This window comes from Astyanax mexicanus, chromosome 12 (assembly GCF_023375975.1).
Source record: "Astyanax mexicanus isolate ESR-SI-001 chromosome 12, AstMex3_surface, whole genome shotgun sequence".
NCBI classification, from domain to species: domain Eukaryota; kingdom Metazoa; phylum Chordata; class Actinopteri; order Characiformes; family Acestrorhamphidae; genus Astyanax; species Astyanax mexicanus.
Window position 1 is genome coordinate 21,719,209 of NC_064419.1, and position 20,957 is coordinate 21,740,165.

Sequence of the window (20,957 nt, forward strand, 5' to 3'; positions counted from 1 at the left end):
ATATGAACTAAAAATTACAAATATGAAAGTGTTATGCAGCGTTACACATTTCTCTAACATATTATCTAACCCCTCCAGGTGGAATAACTGGTGGCACTCTTCAGTGGACTACTAGAAGACTGTTCTCCAAATGGGCTATATCACAAAGAAACAGTTCAGTAGGTGGATGTCAGTTGGAGTTCTGACATGCCTCTTACTTCTAATGCTGTCTGTTGTCATCTATCGAGAGACACAGATAGATTACAGCTGGCTGGTGTTTGGAGATGACGGAACCCCAGAGGACAGCTGCAACTGTGATAACATTATAGTGGGTGACATCAACGAGATAGACCGTGCCAAGATCCTAACCATCACAAAGGTCTTCAAGAACCAAACAAAGATGACAGATGAGCACTACATAGAGCTCACACAAGACTGCGAGAGGTTCCGCGTGACTCGAAAGTACATGCCTTTCACACTCAGTGCGGAGGAAGAGGCCTTCCCACTGGCGTATTCCATCGTAGTTCATCACAAGGTGCAGAACTTCGAGCTGCTTTTGAGATCCATCTACGCTCCTCAGAACTTTTACTGTATCCATGTGGATAAAAAGGCCTCCGAGTCAACTCGAGCAGCAATCAATGCCACCGTCTCCTGCTTTGACAATGTTTTCATTGCCAGTCAGCTGGAAGAGGTGGTCTATGCCAGCTGGAGTCGTGTCCAGGCTGACATCAACTGCATGAAGGACCTTTACCAGATCAGTGACCGCTGGAAGTACTTCATTAACCTTTGTGGTCAGGACTTTCCCATGAAAACCAACCTGGAGATGGTGCGTGCTCTTAAGGGGTTGCATGGTGGCAACAGCTTAGAGACTGAGACCATGCCCTCTAATAAGGAGTACAGGTGGAAGAAGCGACACATTGTAAAAAATGGTGCCATCCAATACACTAACGAAGCCAAAAAGCCTCCCCCCTCTCGTATAAAGATGTTTTCAGGTGGCGCGTACATTGTGGTGAGCCGTGCCTTCATACGCTTTGTCCTTGAAGACCCCAAAGCTCAAGAACTTATTTCGTGGTCTAAAGATACCTACAGCCCTGATGAGTTTCTTTGGGCCACGATGCAGCGCATCCCCGGTGTTCCTGGGTACATTCGTGCCCACCACAAATTCGATAGAAGCGACATGAACACCATCTCCCGCCTAATTAAATGGGCGGGCCATGAAGGTGAATTTGATGCTGTGTATCCACCCTGTCAGGGCACCCACGTCCGCGACATTTGTGTATATGGGGTAGGAGACCTCCAGTGGATGCTACAGCAGGACCATTTATTTGCAAATAAGTTTGATACAGACTTCGACCCCATCGCCATACGATGCCTGGAGAAGCATCTCAGGAACAAGGCCCTGCAGGCCTGGGTTTGGGTCTGAAATACTTAACAGTATGTGGTCATTAATGTTTACAGCACATTTATTTGTCCGAAATTCTCCACACATTCTCTACTAGAGACAGGTATGGACTTCATGCAAGCTATTCCAGGACCCATATCTATTTGTCCACAGCCATGCCTTTGTATTATGTGGTACAGCATATGGTTTTTTGCATTGTCTTGTTAAAAAATGCAATGACATCCCTGGAAACTGTGACATTTTGAAGGCAGCATATTTGCTCTTATTATACTTTTCTTGCACAACCCTGTAACATGCTGGAAATAGTCAGGATGGTACTTTTTGTCACAGTAGTAGCACACAGTATTTATTTATTCTAAAATATGAGATGGTTTTCAGGCCTGTATTGCAGTTGCTTTTAGCTCTGCTTGTTGGTGGGTTTGTGGGTTTTCGGTTAGTGAGAACTGCTCAGCTAGGTTAAGGTAAAGTGGATGACTTGAGCATGTGAGAATATACACATTTTATGTTTTCCTAAAACAGTGTTTCTCAATTTTTGTCCTGGAGTCATTATCCTCTGCATATTTAATGCTTTCTCTTCTCTTAACATGTCTAATTGAAATAATTATATAAATAACAATCAAGGAATCTGTCTGTCGACAGGAAACCCTGTATAGTCTTCTAATTCGACAGACAATGAGAGAAAGAAGCATTTCCTTTTAGAGTCTGGTTGAACAGTAGTGGTTAGCAAGGTGGTTAGCCTAAGCGCAAATTAAATAAAACATTTAAAAAAGATATTAAACAGGGAAAATATAGAAAATAATGTGTGGAGTTGCACAATCTCCCTTTGTCCATGTGGGTTTCCAAAGATGTACTGTTCAGTGGAACTGGAGGTGTTTGAAATTGCCCCTAGGTATGAATGCAGGAGTGACTGTGTGTCTGTCTGCCCTGCGATAGCTTGGCAGCCTGCTGGGATCGGCTTCGGTTCCTCCACAACCTGAAATGAATGATGATGACAATAAAAAAAAATAATTAATAAAATGCAACACTGCCTTCACCACGTTTGACAGTTTATGTGAAATGCTTAAGAACCCTTTCTTTTCTTCTATGTGTTCTATTGATTTTATCTGCCCAAAGAACTTTTTCCCAAGAACTTCTATGGTTTTCATTTAAATGTTTACCACTTGCCTAATCTGATTTTTGTGTTTTTAAGTATTACCAGTGTATTTCAATTCTTGAAGTTGTCTCTGACTTGTAGCTAGGGTTGCAACGGTATGAGATTTTCACGGTATGATAACCGTCTCAGAAAATACCGCGGTATCACGGTTATCACGGTATCACAGTTTGTTACATATATTGTTAAACTGACCCTTAAAGAAATGACAACAAATGTTTTTTGTTCAATTAACTATTTATTGTAGAAACCTGGAACAATTATAATTTAATGTCTCCTTAAAAAAAATAAGCTGTACACCATCAGGTGAAGGAAATTAGTTTTTTCCACTACTCTTAAGGGCATTAAGAGTGTATATAAAATATATATATATATATATATATACACACACACGTTACACACATTACATGTCCTCTAAGAAGTAAAGATCCTGTATTTAAAATATTCAGTACAATTATTTAAGTTTAAATTATTTAATATCTGATAAACTGAGCCTGGGTCAGTGTCTGATCAACAACTGTTGTAAACGTCCGTTTTACTGCCAAGTTGGTATATAACCAGATACTGCAGAAAGAGGGGATTTATTTCTGACATGATCCTCACAATAGAGATTTCTATTTTAAGGCTTTCACACCGAGTCTGGTTTTAACATATGAAAAACAGGTACGTCAGAATTTGAAAATGAACGCATGTAAATGAATGGCGTCTTTCACATCCAGTCCGGCCAGGACCTTTACACGGACACGTGAATCCGTCGTAGCACGCACTTCACGCCTGTACCTGCGTGCCCAAATTTCGGATAACTCAGCGCTTTTGCGGGCGCTTACCGCATGGGTTGTGCACGACTACAGAGAGGTTTTATTTATGTTCAGATTAAAATTATTAACTAAACACATACTTTGCGCTGCACGGCGGGGTGGTGTTCTTGGAGATGGGAGAACAGGTTTGACGTATGTCCACCTTTAGCTGTGACTTTACGGCCACATTGATTATAAATCGGATAACCATCCTCGGGTGCGTTCGGCGGGTATCTGAAATAATCCCACACTGCTGATTTTAGTTTAGCCTTTTTGTAGGCGGACGGAGATTTGTTTAGTCTGATGCACTTTCTGCTGTTCTCACTGCTGTGTGCTGAGCAGCTGAAGCGGAGCAGAGTTGCGCATGCGCGGGTGAGTTTCTCCGCTGGCTTGCGTTTTACCGGTAATAAGCAAACACACACGGTATGATAACCGTGCATTTTAATACCATGGTATACCGTGAAACCGGTTACCGCTGCAACCCTACTTGTAGCCTGTAAAAACAATGTACCTTTATCCTTACAGTTTTTTGACTAGACTAAAATGTTATGAAAGTTTTTTTTTCTAAATAGGTTTGAATATTTATCTCCTTCCAATGTTCTGTGTTTTTTTTGCCAGTGCATTTGTTACTTTATGAGTGTGCCAGATTGTTGATAGTTCACAAATGTTTTGTGTCATTCTGTTCTGGTCTTGTCATGGCTATATTTGGCACTCCATGTCTAACCTCCATTTTCAATTGCAGAAACTAATGAGGTTTTCAAAGAATATTCATCACATTCCATGGTAAATAAATATGTTCAGAATAATATTCATTTTGTTCTGTGTACATTATGCTACTATACATTTTAGAACTTTGAATTGACTCAACAATTTAGACCTAATCCCATTTCACCCCTTGGTCCTATCACTTACTCCAAGGGGTAGGGGTAGAGGGAAGGGAGAGGGCTTGTTAGCCCTTCAAACGGATTTTTCAGAGGCACACTTTAAACAGAGGGATATGAGAATAACGGGTAAAATGGCAGAAAATGCGACCAATGAAACCCACATATGTAAGTATTTTCCTTGTTAAAAGTGACAATTATCACTATTTTACCAGAGTTTAATGTGTAAATTCAATGTTTTATGGCTGAATTCTTCATAACAAGCTTAAAAAGATTGCTAGTAGTTTGTCTCTTTCCCTTATCTTTCCCGTTCCACTTTAAATAGTGCAGCAGATGAAAGGGGATGCAGCAGTTAAGGCGGAAAGGAAAATCAAATAAAATCAAGGCTGCATTCAGCTCTATCACAGAGGAATTAAGAAATAGAAAAAATAAATAATTTCTACACCATCTCCTCTTTCTAAACACATATAATGCCCTAATGTTACCTAGTTAACCAGCAGCAGCTAGGTTACTGAACCTTAGCTAACTTGGACAACCCTTCAAGGACCCAATACTGATGACATATTGGGTGCTTGAAGGGTTGTTCCAATTCTTAGAGAGAGGACTGGACCCAAGTTGAGTAGTTGAATTAATGAACTAATGAGGGAACAGGTCACAGCTCTCCATGAACATGCTTATAAGTAATGTTATGTATGTAAATATGTTGGTCAACTGTAAATATATGTGTTCATGGTGTTTTTAAACCACAATGGATATCTATGAAATATACTGAAAATTTTCTGTATGGTACCTTGTAGAATATTCTTATAGCTGTGTTGGGTAAATTCAGGGTAATGTGGTTAAATAACCACATGATTGATGGAAAATGTACTGACCTCACCCACAGTGCCTGTGGCAATCCAACACCTATAAATGTCAAGCAGTTCTGTGGTAAAGTTTACAGTAATTATAATTAGGCTGGAATGACACCTGTCATGCAAATAGCCTGCAGCATGAAATATGCTTTTAACTTTACTGAGTGTCCTTCTGAATCCCATCAGACTAATGCATTCAACAGAAATCTCAGCCAGCTACAGAAAAATAAGACGTAATCGACATTCAGTGTGTTTAAAAAGTATTTGTAACAGTTACAGCCAACAAGAGCATGGACTGCTTAAGATAATACGCTGCCTTAAAAAACAGTAATACAGTAATAATAATAATTTTAGGGCTGTCAAATTGACTCAGAAAAACACATACTGATTAATCACCTTCTTTGGTGCCCTTTGACATGGTGCCCCATCACATAACTGAAGACCAGAGTAAAGTACAGACATCATACACATATATCAAACAGAGCATTTACTGTATCTGACTGTGGTAGTGTGAGGACAAGTGGTCAGGAGGTTACCGGAGAGAGGTGATGCAGTCTGGAAAAACAGTCTGGAACCAGGTAAGTATTAGTGATGGGTCTGACGACCCTGAAACCTCGACGCATGCGCCGAGCTGTCAAGGCGAAACCCCGTGTCGGTGCGCGTATCAAGTTAAGGAAAACCACGTGACCGATAGACTTCCTGTATCGTTTGGTAGCGATGGGTCTGACGACACTGAAACTTCAGCGCATGCACCGAGCAAACAAGGCGAACCCCTGGCTGCATCCAGAAACTTTTGCTACTCCTCCTCTCCTACTCCTCCTTTCCTACTCCTCCTCTCCTACCCCGGAAGAAGGTGGAGGAATCGAGGAGAGGAGGAGGAGGAATGGAGGGAAGGAGCTGTAATTGGGGAAATGGGACAGCTGATCCCTTTTAGATAGGATGTTGACTACCGTTGAACTGAGCCAATCACAACGCTCACTTTCAGCACATGTTTCAAAACATTACTATCACACACAGCTAAAAATTCAGATATTCCAATAAAATCCTGTTTACTCCCAGCCGCATTTTACTGAGCATACAGTTTATCTAAACTATACATTACATTACTGCTTTACTGGCTGTTTAATTAGATAAGGAACCTAGTTAATTAATATGTTTATGACGTATATTTGGGCGTTGCCTTCTCCATTTTCGCGTGCTCTGTGGGCGTGGATGCAGTGATGTCATTGGAAAATCCTTAAAAGTCTTCTGGAGTAGGATACACTGATGTAACCTCCGTTGGAAGCCTACTACAGGTGGATTTTAAGCGGCTTCTTTCGTCTCCTACGGTATTCGGACAGGCGGCAAGATGGCCTCATGAAATCAGTTTCCGGGTCACGGAGGAGAGGAGGAGGATCGGTAGGAAAAAGGAGACACTTTTGGGGTTTCATCACACTGACCATTGCAGTATCATTTTGAAATAAAAAACAGACCAGACCAGAACTCCAACCCAACTCCTTAAGTTAGTAACTAAGCATCCAATCTAATCAGCTCAGTGCCATCAATCTCTTATATAATATCAGCAAATAATTCAGCTCAGAAATCATCTGAATGGCTACTAGCTAGGGCTGCACGATATTGGAAAAAATTTACATTACATTGTTTTTTTTGGGATATATATCCCAATATTAAAGAAATCAGCGCTAAAGAGTCAACCAAGCACTCAAAACCTGAGAAAAAATAGTTGCACGATAGTTTGTGTGTCTGTTTTGATTCTAAATGGTTATAAATGTTCTGCACAGTCTATAGTTGATTTTACAATAGTGATAGACCAACTAGTAACCTTTTATGCTGAATCTTTTAAAATATTCTCATGGCCTGCTCTCTCTTTTGGGTAAGTTTGTGTAGAGAGTTTAATTTGAGACTTCATGTAAATGTACTCTATCCTGTACATTTCTGTTCTTGTGATGTTGCTACAGTCAATTGATTGTGAGTGTTCTTTAGCATAAACATTTAAAATAATATGATATTAAAACTTTTGACTTTTTCTGTAATAACTACACAACGTTATACTTGTAGTTTTACTTTCAGTACTTGAGTAGAACATTTAAGAATAACATTTTAAAAAGAGTATGATGCTTTAAGAACACTTTAACTTCTACTTAAGTATTTTTTTTAAAGATGGTTAAAAGCAGATCTGAAAGAGTGATTTTATGAAGTGACTTAAAGGTTTACAGTAAATATGCCGAGAACCCCTGATCTAATATATCATGCCAATATGTTCAACATCCAGTTTTTAGAAATCTGTAAATGCAGTAATGCTGCATTCAAATGCTTGCTAGGCGGTACATACATCTCTCTGAGATGAAAGTCGTTCAACCGTGTGACGCCTACCACAGACTCTGTAGTTCCTTTTTCTGACTCTGCCGTTCCCGTCTATGGACAATCCCCGGTCCGGAACTACACCTCCCAGTATGCACCTGACAACACCACGTGTTCGGACTCAGCCAACCGCGGCGCATTCGTGCGGTCTACGTCACCGGAATTCTAGATTGTGTTCAGGTGTTGGTAATTTACTTGAGATATAAATACCTGTCTATTTGTCTCGTTTTTTGCGAGGTATTTTCCCTGTTACACCAGCGATATACTGAGCGTTATATTGCTGTCTATATTACCCGTGTATGACTCTTGTTTGTTCTTTTCGACTACGTTTTCTGCCTTACCCTTTTGTTCTGTTTGTATTGAGATTTTCTGGTTTATTGAACTCTGCTTCTAGTTAATGGTTTCGTTTTCGGTTTGTGATTCGGCTCTGATGTTTTGGTTGGTTGTTTTTCTGGCTTTGACCCACGCCTGTTATCTGACTACGCTATCCGCTTACGTGCTTTATAATAAAGCCTCACTTTGTTTTTACCGCGAGTGTCTGACTCCCGTCTGTGGCGTTACAAACCGACTTTGTCGGCTGCATGTGGTTTGTGTTGTACATTAAAAAACCTGCCAAGTTTTTATGAATGTATATATATTTTTATTTCTTTTATTGTAAATAACATAAATGCTGTTTGTAAAGGTCTAAGTACGATGTTACTATTAGAATAACATACAAAGATCACATTAATGTTTGAAATTTTACTGTTGTTTACATGCTTAGTGTTAGTCAGGTTGTGCTTATTTCTGTCTACACCACCTCTCTAGGTCAGGTTATCTGCTTCTCTTATCATTGCTTTGCTGATGACACCCGGCTCTATCTGTCATTCCCGTCTGATTAGCCTTTGATCTCTGCACGGATATCACAGTGTGTCTCTGACATATCTGCATGGATGAAGGAACACCTTCAACTAAACCTTTGCAAAATGGACCTTCTGGTTCTACCAGCAAAACAATCCCTTCAACACAACTTCATCAAAACCAACGACTCACTCTCAATCTCCCCGACAAAGGTTGGTAGGAACCTGCGTGTTATGGTTGATGACCAACTACACAGCAAATTTCTGGAGTTAAAAAATCTGGAGTTAAACAAAAATGTGTGAACGTGTTAAATTGTGTAATTTTATTCTCCAACTTAAACTTCAAGTTGAGGGGAGCTCTTTGGTGGTGTAGTATTTCAGGGTTTATTCCAAGGTGATAAGGTGCGTGACAGAACTCCCTAATGGGCGTGTCTCCCAATCCTAGCTTACAATCAGTGTAAAGTCTTGCCCACCAGGGCTGTAGTCTAATTATCTCATTTACTGTTTTTTAGTACGTTTTTTATTGGTCAGAGAGAGAACTCTAGTCCACTTTGGGCTAAAACAAGTGCAGTGAAATCCAGTTCAGTTTCTGAGGTGGATGTGTGAAGGGCTGGGTATAGAAAGCTAAAGGGCCAGATGTGGCCCCCAGGCCATAAAATGCCCGAATCTCATGTAAAGGTCTGTGCGAGGGGCAGACGTGCTGGGATACTATGCAGTCAAATCAAGTCAAGTTGTTTTGTCAATACTGCATATGTACAGTACATACAGAGGACTGAAATTATGTTACTTTCTTTCCCAAAGTTACTAGTACAGCAAGATAATAATATAAAAGAATAAGAGACATTAAATGCGCAATACAACAAGATTAAAGATATAGACTAATGTGAGACAAGAGACACAAGACAAAATTGCTCTATTGATGGGGGAAGAGGAAATGGCAGTACCATTACAAACAGGACCCATATAAACATCAGTGCAAATATAGAGGTATACTAGCTTAAGCTGGTAAAGTAAATGAGTGCATAGAGTTCTTGAAAGTTCACAGTCGTAGTGGTAATTAAAAGGGGAAAGTATAAGCAGTAGTGGGAGGGGTGGAGGGGTGTGTGTTTTCAATGGGGGAACGATGTTGCATTGAACTTATAACAGGTAAATTTCAACATTTTTTTTGCTCAGAGAATTCAGTTCAGTTATCCTCACTACTGTTTATATCCCACCTCAGGCAGATAAATCACACGCATTGGAAGTTCTGTATGAGATCATCAATGGTCAGTCTGATGTATAAATTTCTGTGTCTAGTGTGATTCCCAAAATAATTGCTTCATCCAGGTAAAATGTCAACGACATTCTTACAACATTATTTAAATAAATAAAAAAATAAACAGCATGAATTTTAGGGATGGTTTAATTATGTTTTTATTTATTTTTTGCCTGAGGGCAAAACCATACCAAAAAAAATTCTGGATTTGCTAATGATGTGTAATGGAGTAAACAGCTAATAGTCTTTTATTGTAACAGAAATATGCTAATGTAACGAAGCTAGACCTTTTCAGATTGTATCTTTCAAGTGCTAAACTCGCAGTCTGAGTCTGAGAAGATGTAGTAACTGATACCAAGCATAAAAAGTGCTGTTAAAAAGCTTTATTTCCTGTTTATTCGAGTAGAGTGCATAAATGAACTGCAACTGCTCTACTAGCAAGCTAACCTACACGGCTAACGCTAGCTACAACACACCAGGAGAGAGAAACATTAGAGCTGCACCTTCATTAGCTAGCTAGCTAGTAAGCATACCATTACCTACAACAAATGTGTGGAGAAATAGTGCTTTTATTTTTTGTGATTTGTAATTTGGCTACAGTATTAACATTAGATTAGCTTAGATCGGGCCCAAAAAATCCGACCCGACCCAGCCCGAGCCCGACCCAACCCGAACCATAAACTGATGAGCCCGAGCCCGACCCAATCCGCCCCATAAACTGGCTGTTTTGGGCTGTTTTAATGAGCAAAATATAATCAGAATTATGCTAATTAACACTGTAACATAGAAGTATAGAACTATTATTTAATTAAAATGATTTTTAAGAACAGCTAAACACAGTGCTGCAATCAAACGCGGAGGCGTTCACGTGCACCCAGAACTACGTGATTACATTTTTCATTTTTATTATAGTTTAATTTGATTTTGTTTATATTTTTTCTCCTACAGTTCAGTAAGTTTTAATTTGTTTTTAGAGTGGGCTTGCTAGTTTTTATTAGTTTTCACACATCTCATCAGAGATATCAATGTAATAAACATGAGAGAGAGAGAGAGAGAGAGATTTGCCTGTTCTGGTATGAGCTACTCACAGGTAAATATTCTCACACACTGAATCTCCTGTTTCTCTTTCATCTGCATTGTGCTCATATTGTAATCCCATACATAATTCTGCAGTTTCTCAGTGTTTTCTGTCGTATTTTGCGGCTAGCGCGAGCGCTTTAAATGTGAACAAACGCCTCGGATTACGAGGTGCCGCGCGCTGTCGCTGCTGTGCCGTATCTGACTCCCTGCTGAATCCGACTCTGCTTCGCAAACAGAATCGGCACAGCACCGTCAGCTGTACAACTCCGCTGTACAACAGCGCTTATAAATAAATTAAACATGAAAATGAGGGTATTCTATCAGTAATTTCAGTTCGTTTTAGTTAGTTTTATAAACACACAATACAGTCTGAGTTAATTATGTTTTTCCTTTTAATTACCGTTTTTATTAGATTCAGTTAACACAAATGTTTTTTCACATTCAGTTTTCGCTATTTCGTTATAATTAGAAAACAGATGCCTACATTTCGGACTATTTTCTGGAGCCCAAGGTCGGGTTCGGGCAGAGAATCTAAGCTCTAATTAACATGCAGTGGTTCTTTTTAAAATAGTCAATTTTTGCTGTGGTAATAATATTGTAAGGTGTTGTTGCTAGTGCTGGCCTCTACGTGGCAATAGATGCCCTACTCATAGCTATTTTTCTATTTCCTGTTGCTGCTTACCCAGGAACACAGGCCGTTTCTCAATACACAAGTACACAAGTCTGGACTCCCGTACTTGGCAAGTAAGGATTTGGGAATTTCGTATTGCGAGTGCGGACTCCCGAGGACGGGAGGAAGCGGAACAGTTGTTGTGTAATTGGAACAGCTGTGAACCCTCTTAGAGGAGCGGAAAGCGTTGTTCCGAAAACATAGGAGCACATTTTCACCTAGCCGCTTTCTTAACAAATAAATCACATATCTGAAGTCTAAACCCTTACATTCTCGCCTAAAAGTAACTTAAAACATTATTTTAGCACACAACAGTACTATTTTGAAAACATACAGGTGCTTACAGTTATGTACCTTCTCATCCTGCATTAGGCTGATACTGCTGAGAGGTGCATTCTGGGTTATCAGGCTGTAAGAAGTTCACACAAGTCACCTTCCATGCATCCACAATAAAGTGGGAGGAGCAAGAACACATCCGTGTATTTGTTGTGTATTTGGCTAACTGTGATCTTCTGAATTGGAACAGTAATTGGGCTGCGACTGATGACGTTTCCCGAGTCCACAAGAACACAAGTACAGACAAGAAAGCAGATTGAGAAACGGCCACAGTGACTGTGACCCAGGACTGACTACATTTTCAATAATCAATGTGCCGCTTGGAATGATAATGGAAGAAAAATGAATGGATATGTTTCTGAATGTTATAATTATTTTAGGTAAATATTATATTCAAAAATGTAAATATATGAGAGATGCCCCTACCATTTGTGTTTTTATTTCAATTTTTTCCCCATTTTGTTTTACAAATTTACCTAACCCACTTATTAGACTCCCTATTACTAGTGATGTCCCAACAACAAGAGAGTGAAGACTAACACATGCCTCCTCTGATATATCTAAAGTCAGCCAACTGATGCAGCATTGCCGAGTAGCATCACAGTGCGCTCGGAGGAAAGCGCAGTGACTCGGTTCTGATACTTCAGCTACCAGACGCCTTGTGCTGAGCGACATCACCCTTTGGAGAGATGTGGAGAGAGAGAGCACCAGCTCTCCACCCGCCCAGAGAGAGCAAGGCCAATTGTGCTCTCTCAGGGCTCCGGCAGCTGATGGCAAGCTACATGAACAAGATTCGAACTGGCGATCTCCTGATCATAGTGGCTGCGCTTAGCCCGGAAGAATTCTAAAAGTGTTTTATTATGCTTTGAAATTTTGTTTTTTTTGAAGACCCCTATTTTCAATTATTATTATTATTATTATTATTATTATTTTATTTTTCTATCTCTGTCTCACAGAATATACTTGATCGTTTATATTAACTTGTCTGTGATTGGTGGCACTATTGTCACACCTGTGAAATGTAAAGTGAAATTAGAATGTGATTTTGAGGGCACTAGAAACTCCTACAATGCATCATAATTTATATTAAACATCGCTGAATACTACATTAGCTAAATGTGTCCCAAAATGCATTGTGAATCTTGCTAGTAGCATTTTTAGATGTTCAAGACTTCAAGAAAATTTTACTTAGCACAGCAGGTATAATCTGTATTACATTTTCCTCCCATTTGACCAATAGTTTACTAATATACTACACACAAAATATATAACGGCTGTAAAACAACTTCAGTGGAGCCCAAATATCAATCCTAGAATGAAACATTTTTTTTTTATTGAAAACAATTAAATAATCCGTGTGAAAATCATGAAAGGTCTGTTTTGACCAGACCACAATTTTGACCAGACCACAATACCCGAGGTGTTTGTGTGCACAAGCCTGGCTAACCCAAAACATTTGCAAACATTTCCAGCTACTTTAGACGATGTAAAATCAGCCCATATTAGTGCACCATTGTAAGGGAAAGTTAAGTAAAATAAGGTAAAGTAAGCATGGTGCTATTCACAGACAGAACCTCGTAATGTCAAATGTCAATGACCGATTGCTGCCAGCAAGTTACTGTTTATTTTACAGTGCTCTTTTTGCAGTGTACTCACATCTGTTTTAGACAGTCTTGTTTTTTCTTTTTCCATTGCATAAAAACTTTTCTTCTTTCACTTATCACCTATTATGATGTGAAGAATGTCAAACTCCCACTACATTCCAAAACCTGTTCTAGCAGCCTGTAATAGTATGAAAAAGTCTTAGCCCTCAGTTTAACTTGTTCTGGCAGGACAATGACAATGCCTGATGACATTTTCTCCTTGGAGATGCTTCCATAGCTGCAAGGGCTGTTGATTAGTGCCCTGTTGTTCAATGCTTCATGTATGCTTTAAGCTATCTTTTAAAAGTGTCATGAACAACATGCACCAGACTGTTCATTTGAGGAGAAAACAAATGACCTTCCAGGAAATAAACTGTAATGAACATCCAAATTTGCCTTTCAAAACATCACGGACAGTGTACAGTCTAATGTCATTTGCATAGAGTGTAAATCACTCTATGTGCACAGGTGAAGGTAATGTGGAAATGCTTAATTTTGGACTTATTTTTTTCTTATTTATGGTTACTCTACCATTAAATTCACCACAGAAATACCCTTGGTAGGTCCTACCCTTATGCCACAGAGAGCCAGAAAAAACAGCTAAGCACACAAAAAGGAAGCTGAATGACTGCAGCATGATCAAAGAAGACAACACATGTCAGAGGAAGAAATGCGTGGTACGCAAAGCCACAACGCCAGAAGGCTCAGTTTTTTCAGCTTGAACGGGTGGGATATTTCTAAGTAATTATTTTACATGGAATGTAAAGCTAAGGAAAGTCAGGACTGCTAGAAGAATACATAATACAACTGAAAGAATTTGAATGTAAGTACCTTTACTTTAGTTTATTGTTTGTATACATATATATATATATATATATATATATATATATATATATATATATATATATATATATACACAGAAACAAACACACCCACATTACATTGCATTACATTACAGATTATTCAATTAAATCCTTTGATTAAAATTAAAAAACAAAGAACCCTTTCTTTTTAATAATATTTTTTACTGTGTACACAAACAGTACTGTGTACACAATTGTTTTGTACATATATACACAAACACAAACACAAACTTGTGTTTTCATGGAAAAATGCCCTATCTGTCACATTATATATCCCATCACTGCTGGAGAAAAACCTTATTTCAAAAGGGAACTTCACAAGGTGTCAGGGCCAGACAGGAAGGAGACTGGTGCAGATACAATAAAATAACTTTTATTAAAGTTATAGAGTAAACAGGGGTAGTCAACAGAAACAGGGTCAATACCAAAAATGCACAGTGTAGAGAAACCATACCATAAACGGAGGACAGTCCAGAGTTCATACACGGAAAGGCAGTATCACAGGTTAGGCAAAAATCCAAAGTACAATAAACAGTCCAGGTCATACACGGTAATCCAACACAAGGGAGCAGGCAAAAATCAAAGTCGGTAGAAAACAAAAACAGGATCATACACGGAAAATAGCAAGGGCAAGAGAAACGCTTTGTATTGTAGGATTTACCAAACAGATACTCGGTGAGGTGTGAGTGTGAGCATGGTCCTTAAATACTCTGAGTAATCAGTACTCGGGGCTTCCTGGTGGCGTCATGTGACGTGACATGTGATCGGGAGTGTGTGTTGTGTCATGGAGTGGTGCGTTCTGGGTATTGTAGTTGTTACTGTGAGAATCGCAGATAGAGCTGGATGTGGGAGACACAGACGTGCTTTCAGCACCAGACATGACAGTACCCTCCCCCTGAGGGCCCGGAGCGGAGGCAGAACGGGGCCGACCCCGGCGACGACCACCCGGCGGACAGGGAGTACCGGCGGGAGGTGCAGGTGTCGGAGCGGAGGTGCCAGACAGACGGGGCTCACCAGAGCGAGAAACCCGACGAGTTGGAGCAGAGGAGGTCGGAGGACGCTTGGGACGTCCACGGGGCCTAGGAGCAGGCTTACCAGGAAAACGAGCATGAAACTCCACGAGCAAGGCAGGGTCCAGCACGTCTTTGGCAGCCACCCAACAACGCTCCTCCGGACCATACCCCTCCCAATCGATAAGGTATTGGAGTACACCCCTACGTCTGCGTGAATCCAGCACCTCCCGGACAGAATACGTGGACGACCCCTCCCCCTCCACAGCCGCGGGTGGAACATCAGCCGGTGCAGCGTCAGCGAGCGGACCCGGGACCATAGGCTTGAGGAGAGATACATGGAAAGAATTATTAACACGATATTGAGGGGGTAACTCCACCTTGTAAGTAACTTCATTAATACGTGACAAAATCTTAAGAGGACCAATAAACTTAGGCAGGAGCTTTCTACAACTACCCTCAAACCTAAAGTCCCGGGTAGAGAGCCACACCCGATCTCCTGGTTGGTAGTCTGGGTTGTCACCACGGTGCTTGTCAGCACGCTCCTTGTACACGCGCAGTACCTCAGAGACTTTACGATGCGTGTCTTCCCACACCTGCTCACTGCGCTTCATCCATTCATCCACAGCCGGCACATCAGTGGACACCGCTGTCCAAGGAGCTAGAGGAGGCTGAAAACCCAGAACACACTGAAAGGGGGTGAGGCCAGAGGTAGTGTTAACTAGGGAGTTTTGTGCTATTTCAGCCCAGACGAGGTATTGTGACCAATCAGTGGGATGTTTGAAGCAGTATGTGCGGAGGAATTTCCCGAGTTCCTGATTAACCCTCTCACATTGACCGTTACATGTAGGGTGGAACCCAGAAGTGAGACTGACATGTACACCGAGATGTTCAAAAAATGCCTTCCACACACGAGAAGTAAATTGAGGACCACGGTCAGACAAAATATCTTCGGGGATACCAAAGTGTCTAAATACATGCATATAAATAGCTTGAGCAGTTTGGAAGGCAGTAGGCAGAGCTGGGAATGGAATAAATTTAACCCCTCTAGAGAAACGATCAACAATAGTGAGAACTGTAGTATAACCCTCAGATACAGGCAGATCAGTAACAAAATCAACCGCTATATGCGACCAAGGTCTCTCAGGTACAGGGAGAGGTAGTAGCTTACCGGCTGGAAGGGTTTTAGGCGTTTTACATTGCGCACAGACAGAGCAGGAGGTAACGAAAGAGTGAACATCAGCACGCATAGAATCCCACCAGTAACGGGCAGAGAGTAATTGTAACGTGCGTGTGACACCAGGATGACCAGAGGTTAAAGCGGAATGAGCCCAGGTGATGAGCCTGTCTCGAAACTGAACGGGTACGAACGTTTTACCCTGAGGACAGTCCTCAGAATTGGGCTGATTAGCGTTACTTTGGCGAATCTGATCGTCTAACTCCCATTGAATGGTTGCGATCTGAACAGAGGGAGGAAGAATGCGTTCAGCCTCCTGGGGCTGGGATGCGCTGTCCACAGTGCTGTAAACCCTGGACAGCGCATCAGCTTTAGTATTACGGTTTCCCGGACGGAACGAGATCGAGAAGTTAAATCTAGAGAAAAAAAGAGACCAACGTGCTTGTCTCGGATTAAGTCGTTTAGCCGTGCGGAGGTATTCCAAATTCTTGTGATCAGTATACACAGTGAACGGATGAACGGACCCCTCCAGCCAGTGACGCCATTCTTCTAGAGCTAATTTCACAGCAAGAAGTTCCCTATCCCCTATCCCATAGTTACGCTCCGCAGGGGAAAGCTTGCGTGAGAAGAAGGCTACAGGAAACAATTTGGGTGGCGACCCACTACGCTGAGAGAGAACCGCGCCAACACCCGATTCGGAAGCGTCCACTTCCACTACGAAGGGAAACTCGGGATTAGGGTGCCTAAGTACAGGGGCTGAAGTGAACGCAGCTTTCAGCTCACTGAAAGCGCGATCTGCTTCGGTTGACCACTTCAGGATTTTAGCAGCCCCCTTAGTGAGAGCAGTCAGGGGCGCAGCAATGGAGCTAAAGTTACGGATGAACCGCCTATAAAAATTAGCGAAGCCAAGGAATCGCTGGAGTTCTTTAATGGTCTGGGGCACTGGCCAATTAGTAACGGCAGTTACTTTCTCATCGTCCATAAGGACACCGGAGGAACTGATAACGTAGCCGAGAAATGTGACCCTTTGAGTGTGGAACTCACATTTCTCGGCTTTGGCAAACAGACTATGTTCTCTCAGGCGTTGGAGAACTTGGCGGACATGCTGAATGTGTGTGGGGAGATCTGGTGAATAGATAAGGATATCGTCTATAAAAAGGACAACAGAGTGATTAATGAGATCGCGAAATATGTCATTCATAAACGACTGGAATATAGCTGGGGCGTTAGCGAGACCGTAGCTCATGACCAGGTATTCATAGTGGCCGTTGGTGGTGGAAAACGCCGTTTTCCATTCGTCACCCTCCCTGATGCGAACGAGATTATAAGCGCTACGGAGATCGAGTTTGGTGAAGTACACGGCATTACGTAACTGTTCGAGAGCTGCTGGGATTAACGGGAGCGGGTAAGCGAACTTTTTAGTAATGTCGTTTAAGCCTCTGTAATCTATGCAGGGTCTCAAACCCCCATCCTTCTTCTTCACGAAGAAGAAACCTGAACCAACTGGGGATTTGGATGGGCGAATGAAACCCTGCGCAAGAGCTTCACTAACATACTCTTCCATAGCCTTCTCCTCATCACGAGACAATGGGTACACACGAGCTTTGGGCAGTACAGAACCCTCTATTAAATCAATAGAGCAATCATAGGGGCGATGCGGAGGTAACTCAGTAGCTTTAGCTTTACTAAACACATCAGAAAAATCATAGTACTCGGAGGGAATATCAGGGGTATCTACAGAATTAGGGCTTTCGACAGAGGTAGATTGCAAAGAGAGTGAAATTAAAGATAAACAGTTCTCACGACAGAAAGGAGACCAGGCAGTGATGTCTCCCAGGCTCCATGAAATGACGGGGTCGTGTGTCTTTAGCCATGGCGCTCCCAAAACCAGTGGATGTTCTGTGCGTGGGAGCACATAGAGAGAGAGCTGTTCCACATGTAGAGCGCTGGCTTGAAGGGTGAGAGGAAGAGTCTGCAGGGTCACAGGTTTGGAGCGTACAGTCTCTCCATCGATGGCATGGATGGAGATCGACTTGGGGAGAACTTTCGTGGGTATGGCGTGCTCCTCCACCAAATCCAGGCTGATAAAGTTCCCCTCCGACCCAGAATCTACAAGCGCTGAGACACAAAAAACATCCGTTGGAGTGGTAATAATAACAGGCAACACGAAACATTTTTCTTTAAGTTTAGAAACAGGGGTACATACCACGTTAGCGCGTGGAGTACTCTCCACGCGCTGTCCCAGAGCAGACGCTTGAGCAGAATTGGGCCGGAGTTCACAGTTAGCCCTTAGATGATCTGGACCACCACAATAGAGGCACAGGTGAAGGCGTATGCGACGCTGCCTCTCAGCGACGGATAGTCTGGATCGTGTGATGTCCATGGGCTCAGGGCTGGGTGCAGGCGCAAATTCCGGAACTGGATTCCCGGACTGGAGTAGTGCAGGGCGAACCGCAGGAGTGTGGCTAACAGCTTTGGGCTTACGGGAAAGGAGCTGATCCAGACGGATAGACAGAGCGATCAGCTGCTCCAGGGTGAGTGAGTCGTCCTTGCATGCAAGTTCTCTTTGAATCTCAGGGTTAAGCCCGTGTCGAAACATGGAGATGAGAGCAGGGTCGTTCCAACCGCTGCTAGCAGCTAACGTACGGAACTCCAGAGCAAAGGCTGCCACAGATAGTTTACCTTGCTTCAAGGTAATCAGAAGCTCTCCACTAGATTGCCCATAGCGTGTATGATCAAAAACGCTGCGAAAAATAGACAAAAAAGTGTCGTAGCTGGATTCAGAAATGTTCTCCCAAATAGCTGTAGCCCAGTCCAAAGCCTTGCCAGACAGTCGAGAAATTATAAACCCGATTTTAGCTTTATCAGAAGCAGGAGGTGAGTTGCTAAAAAACACGGAGCACTGGAGCAGAAACCCATTACATTTCTCAGTGTTTCCGTCATAGACTTCGGGTTTACACACAGCGAAAAAGGGAGTAGTGGTTTTGTTAGGGCTGGCTACAGGACTAACCACTGGGCTAGGGTTCTGGGTGGACAAACCCCGGAGGTGACTCATAATCTCGGCTAGCTGCTGCTGTTGGTTAACCTGGTGGCGTGCTAGCTCGTCAACAGCTTGGGTCACACCAGCGAGCGTTTGCTGGTGCTGACCTAAAAGCCGACCCTGGTTAGCCAAACCAGACTTAATAGACTCTGTATCCGCAGTCTCTGTCATTACGGCCGAGTATCTTGTCAGGGCCAGACAGGAAGGAGACTGGTGCAGATACAATAAAATAACTTTTATTAAAGTTATAGAGTAAACAGGGGTAGTCAACAGAAACAGGGTCAATACCAAAAATGCACAGTGTAGAGAAACCATACCATAAACGGAGGACAGTCCAGAGTTCATACACGGAAAGGCAGTATCACAGGTTAGGCAAAAATCCAAAGTACAATAAACAGTCCAGGTCATACACGGTAATCCAACACAAGGGAGCAGGCAAAAATCAAAGTCGGTAGAAAACAAAAACAGGATCATACACGGAAAATAGCAAGGGCAAGAGAAACGCTTTGTATTGTAGGATTTACCAAACAGATACTCGGCGAGGTGTGAGTGTGAGCATGGTCCTTAAATACTCTGAGTAATCAGTACTCGGGGCTTCCTGGTGGCGTCATGTGACGTGACATGTGATCGGGAGTGTGTGTTGTGTCATGGAGTGGTGCGTTCTGGGTATTGTAGTTGTTACTGTGAGAATCGCAGATAGAGCTGGATGTGGGAGACACAGACGTGCTTTCAGCACCAGACATGACACAAGGACAGGATCTTGTAATCTTGAAAAATGTTAAAAAAAAAAAAAAAGAAAGAAAAATATAAGTATAAGTATTGTAAATGGTCCATCAACTAATACACTAAACCATACTAAATCATTACTTCATACTATGACAGTCACCCCCAAAAAATGCTTATAGTATCAAAATATATCACAATACATCAAATCTGTACATACCAGATCGCCATGTTCTTGACAATACACAGCCCTAGTGATTAGTGATTATTAATACTATTAGTACAAAAGTATTACAAACACAAAAATCAGCTGCACACTCATTTAGCAACAGAAAGAACAGGAAGTTTTATCGCTACGGTTACCACAGTTCCCCACTCTTAACAACATAATACATTGTGTAGAGAAGATAATTGTCGCTGAATGTTTGCATATAATTTTTAGACAATTCCTGATTACATTTTATGACATGTATTAATACCTGATTCAATAATCAAGATAAAAAAGAACTACTCCTTAATTTTATATGTCATAAAGAACTGAGAGAATATGTGCAATATGAAAAAGTTTGGGCACCACTGATAATATTCATGATTTTCCTGGATAAATTATTGGATGTTCATATCAGCAATTTCAGTTAAATATATCATATAGCAGATGAACACAGTGATATCTGAGAAGTGAAATGAAGTTCATAGAATTTACAAAAAAGTGTGCAATAAATCCTTATACAAAATAAGTGAAGTGCATAAATTTGGGCACCCTTGTCATATCATGGATTTGAATACCTTTAGCACTAATTACTGGAACACAAAATTTGTTTGGTAAGCTCATTGACCCTTGACCTACATACACAGGTAAATCCAATTATGAGAAAGGGTTATGGAGCCAACTGCACA

The 20,957-nt window shown here is 41.6% G+C and overlaps 1 protein-coding gene across 1 annotated transcript in view; it reads left to right on the top strand.

The window, feature by feature from the left end:
* LOC111189883 (beta-1,3-galactosyl-O-glycosyl-glycoprotein beta-1,6-N-acetylglucosaminyltransferase-like) overlaps positions 1–20,957 on the top strand; it is a 29,528-nt gene that overhangs the window by 1,887 nt on the left and 6,684 nt on the right. Inside the window, exon 2 of the mRNA XM_049486167.1 lies at positions 79–514. Coding sequence (XP_049342124.1) covers positions 131–514 — 384 coding nt within the window. The 5' untranslated portion in view covers positions 79–130. The remainder of the gene's footprint in view (positions 1–78; positions 515–20,957) is intronic.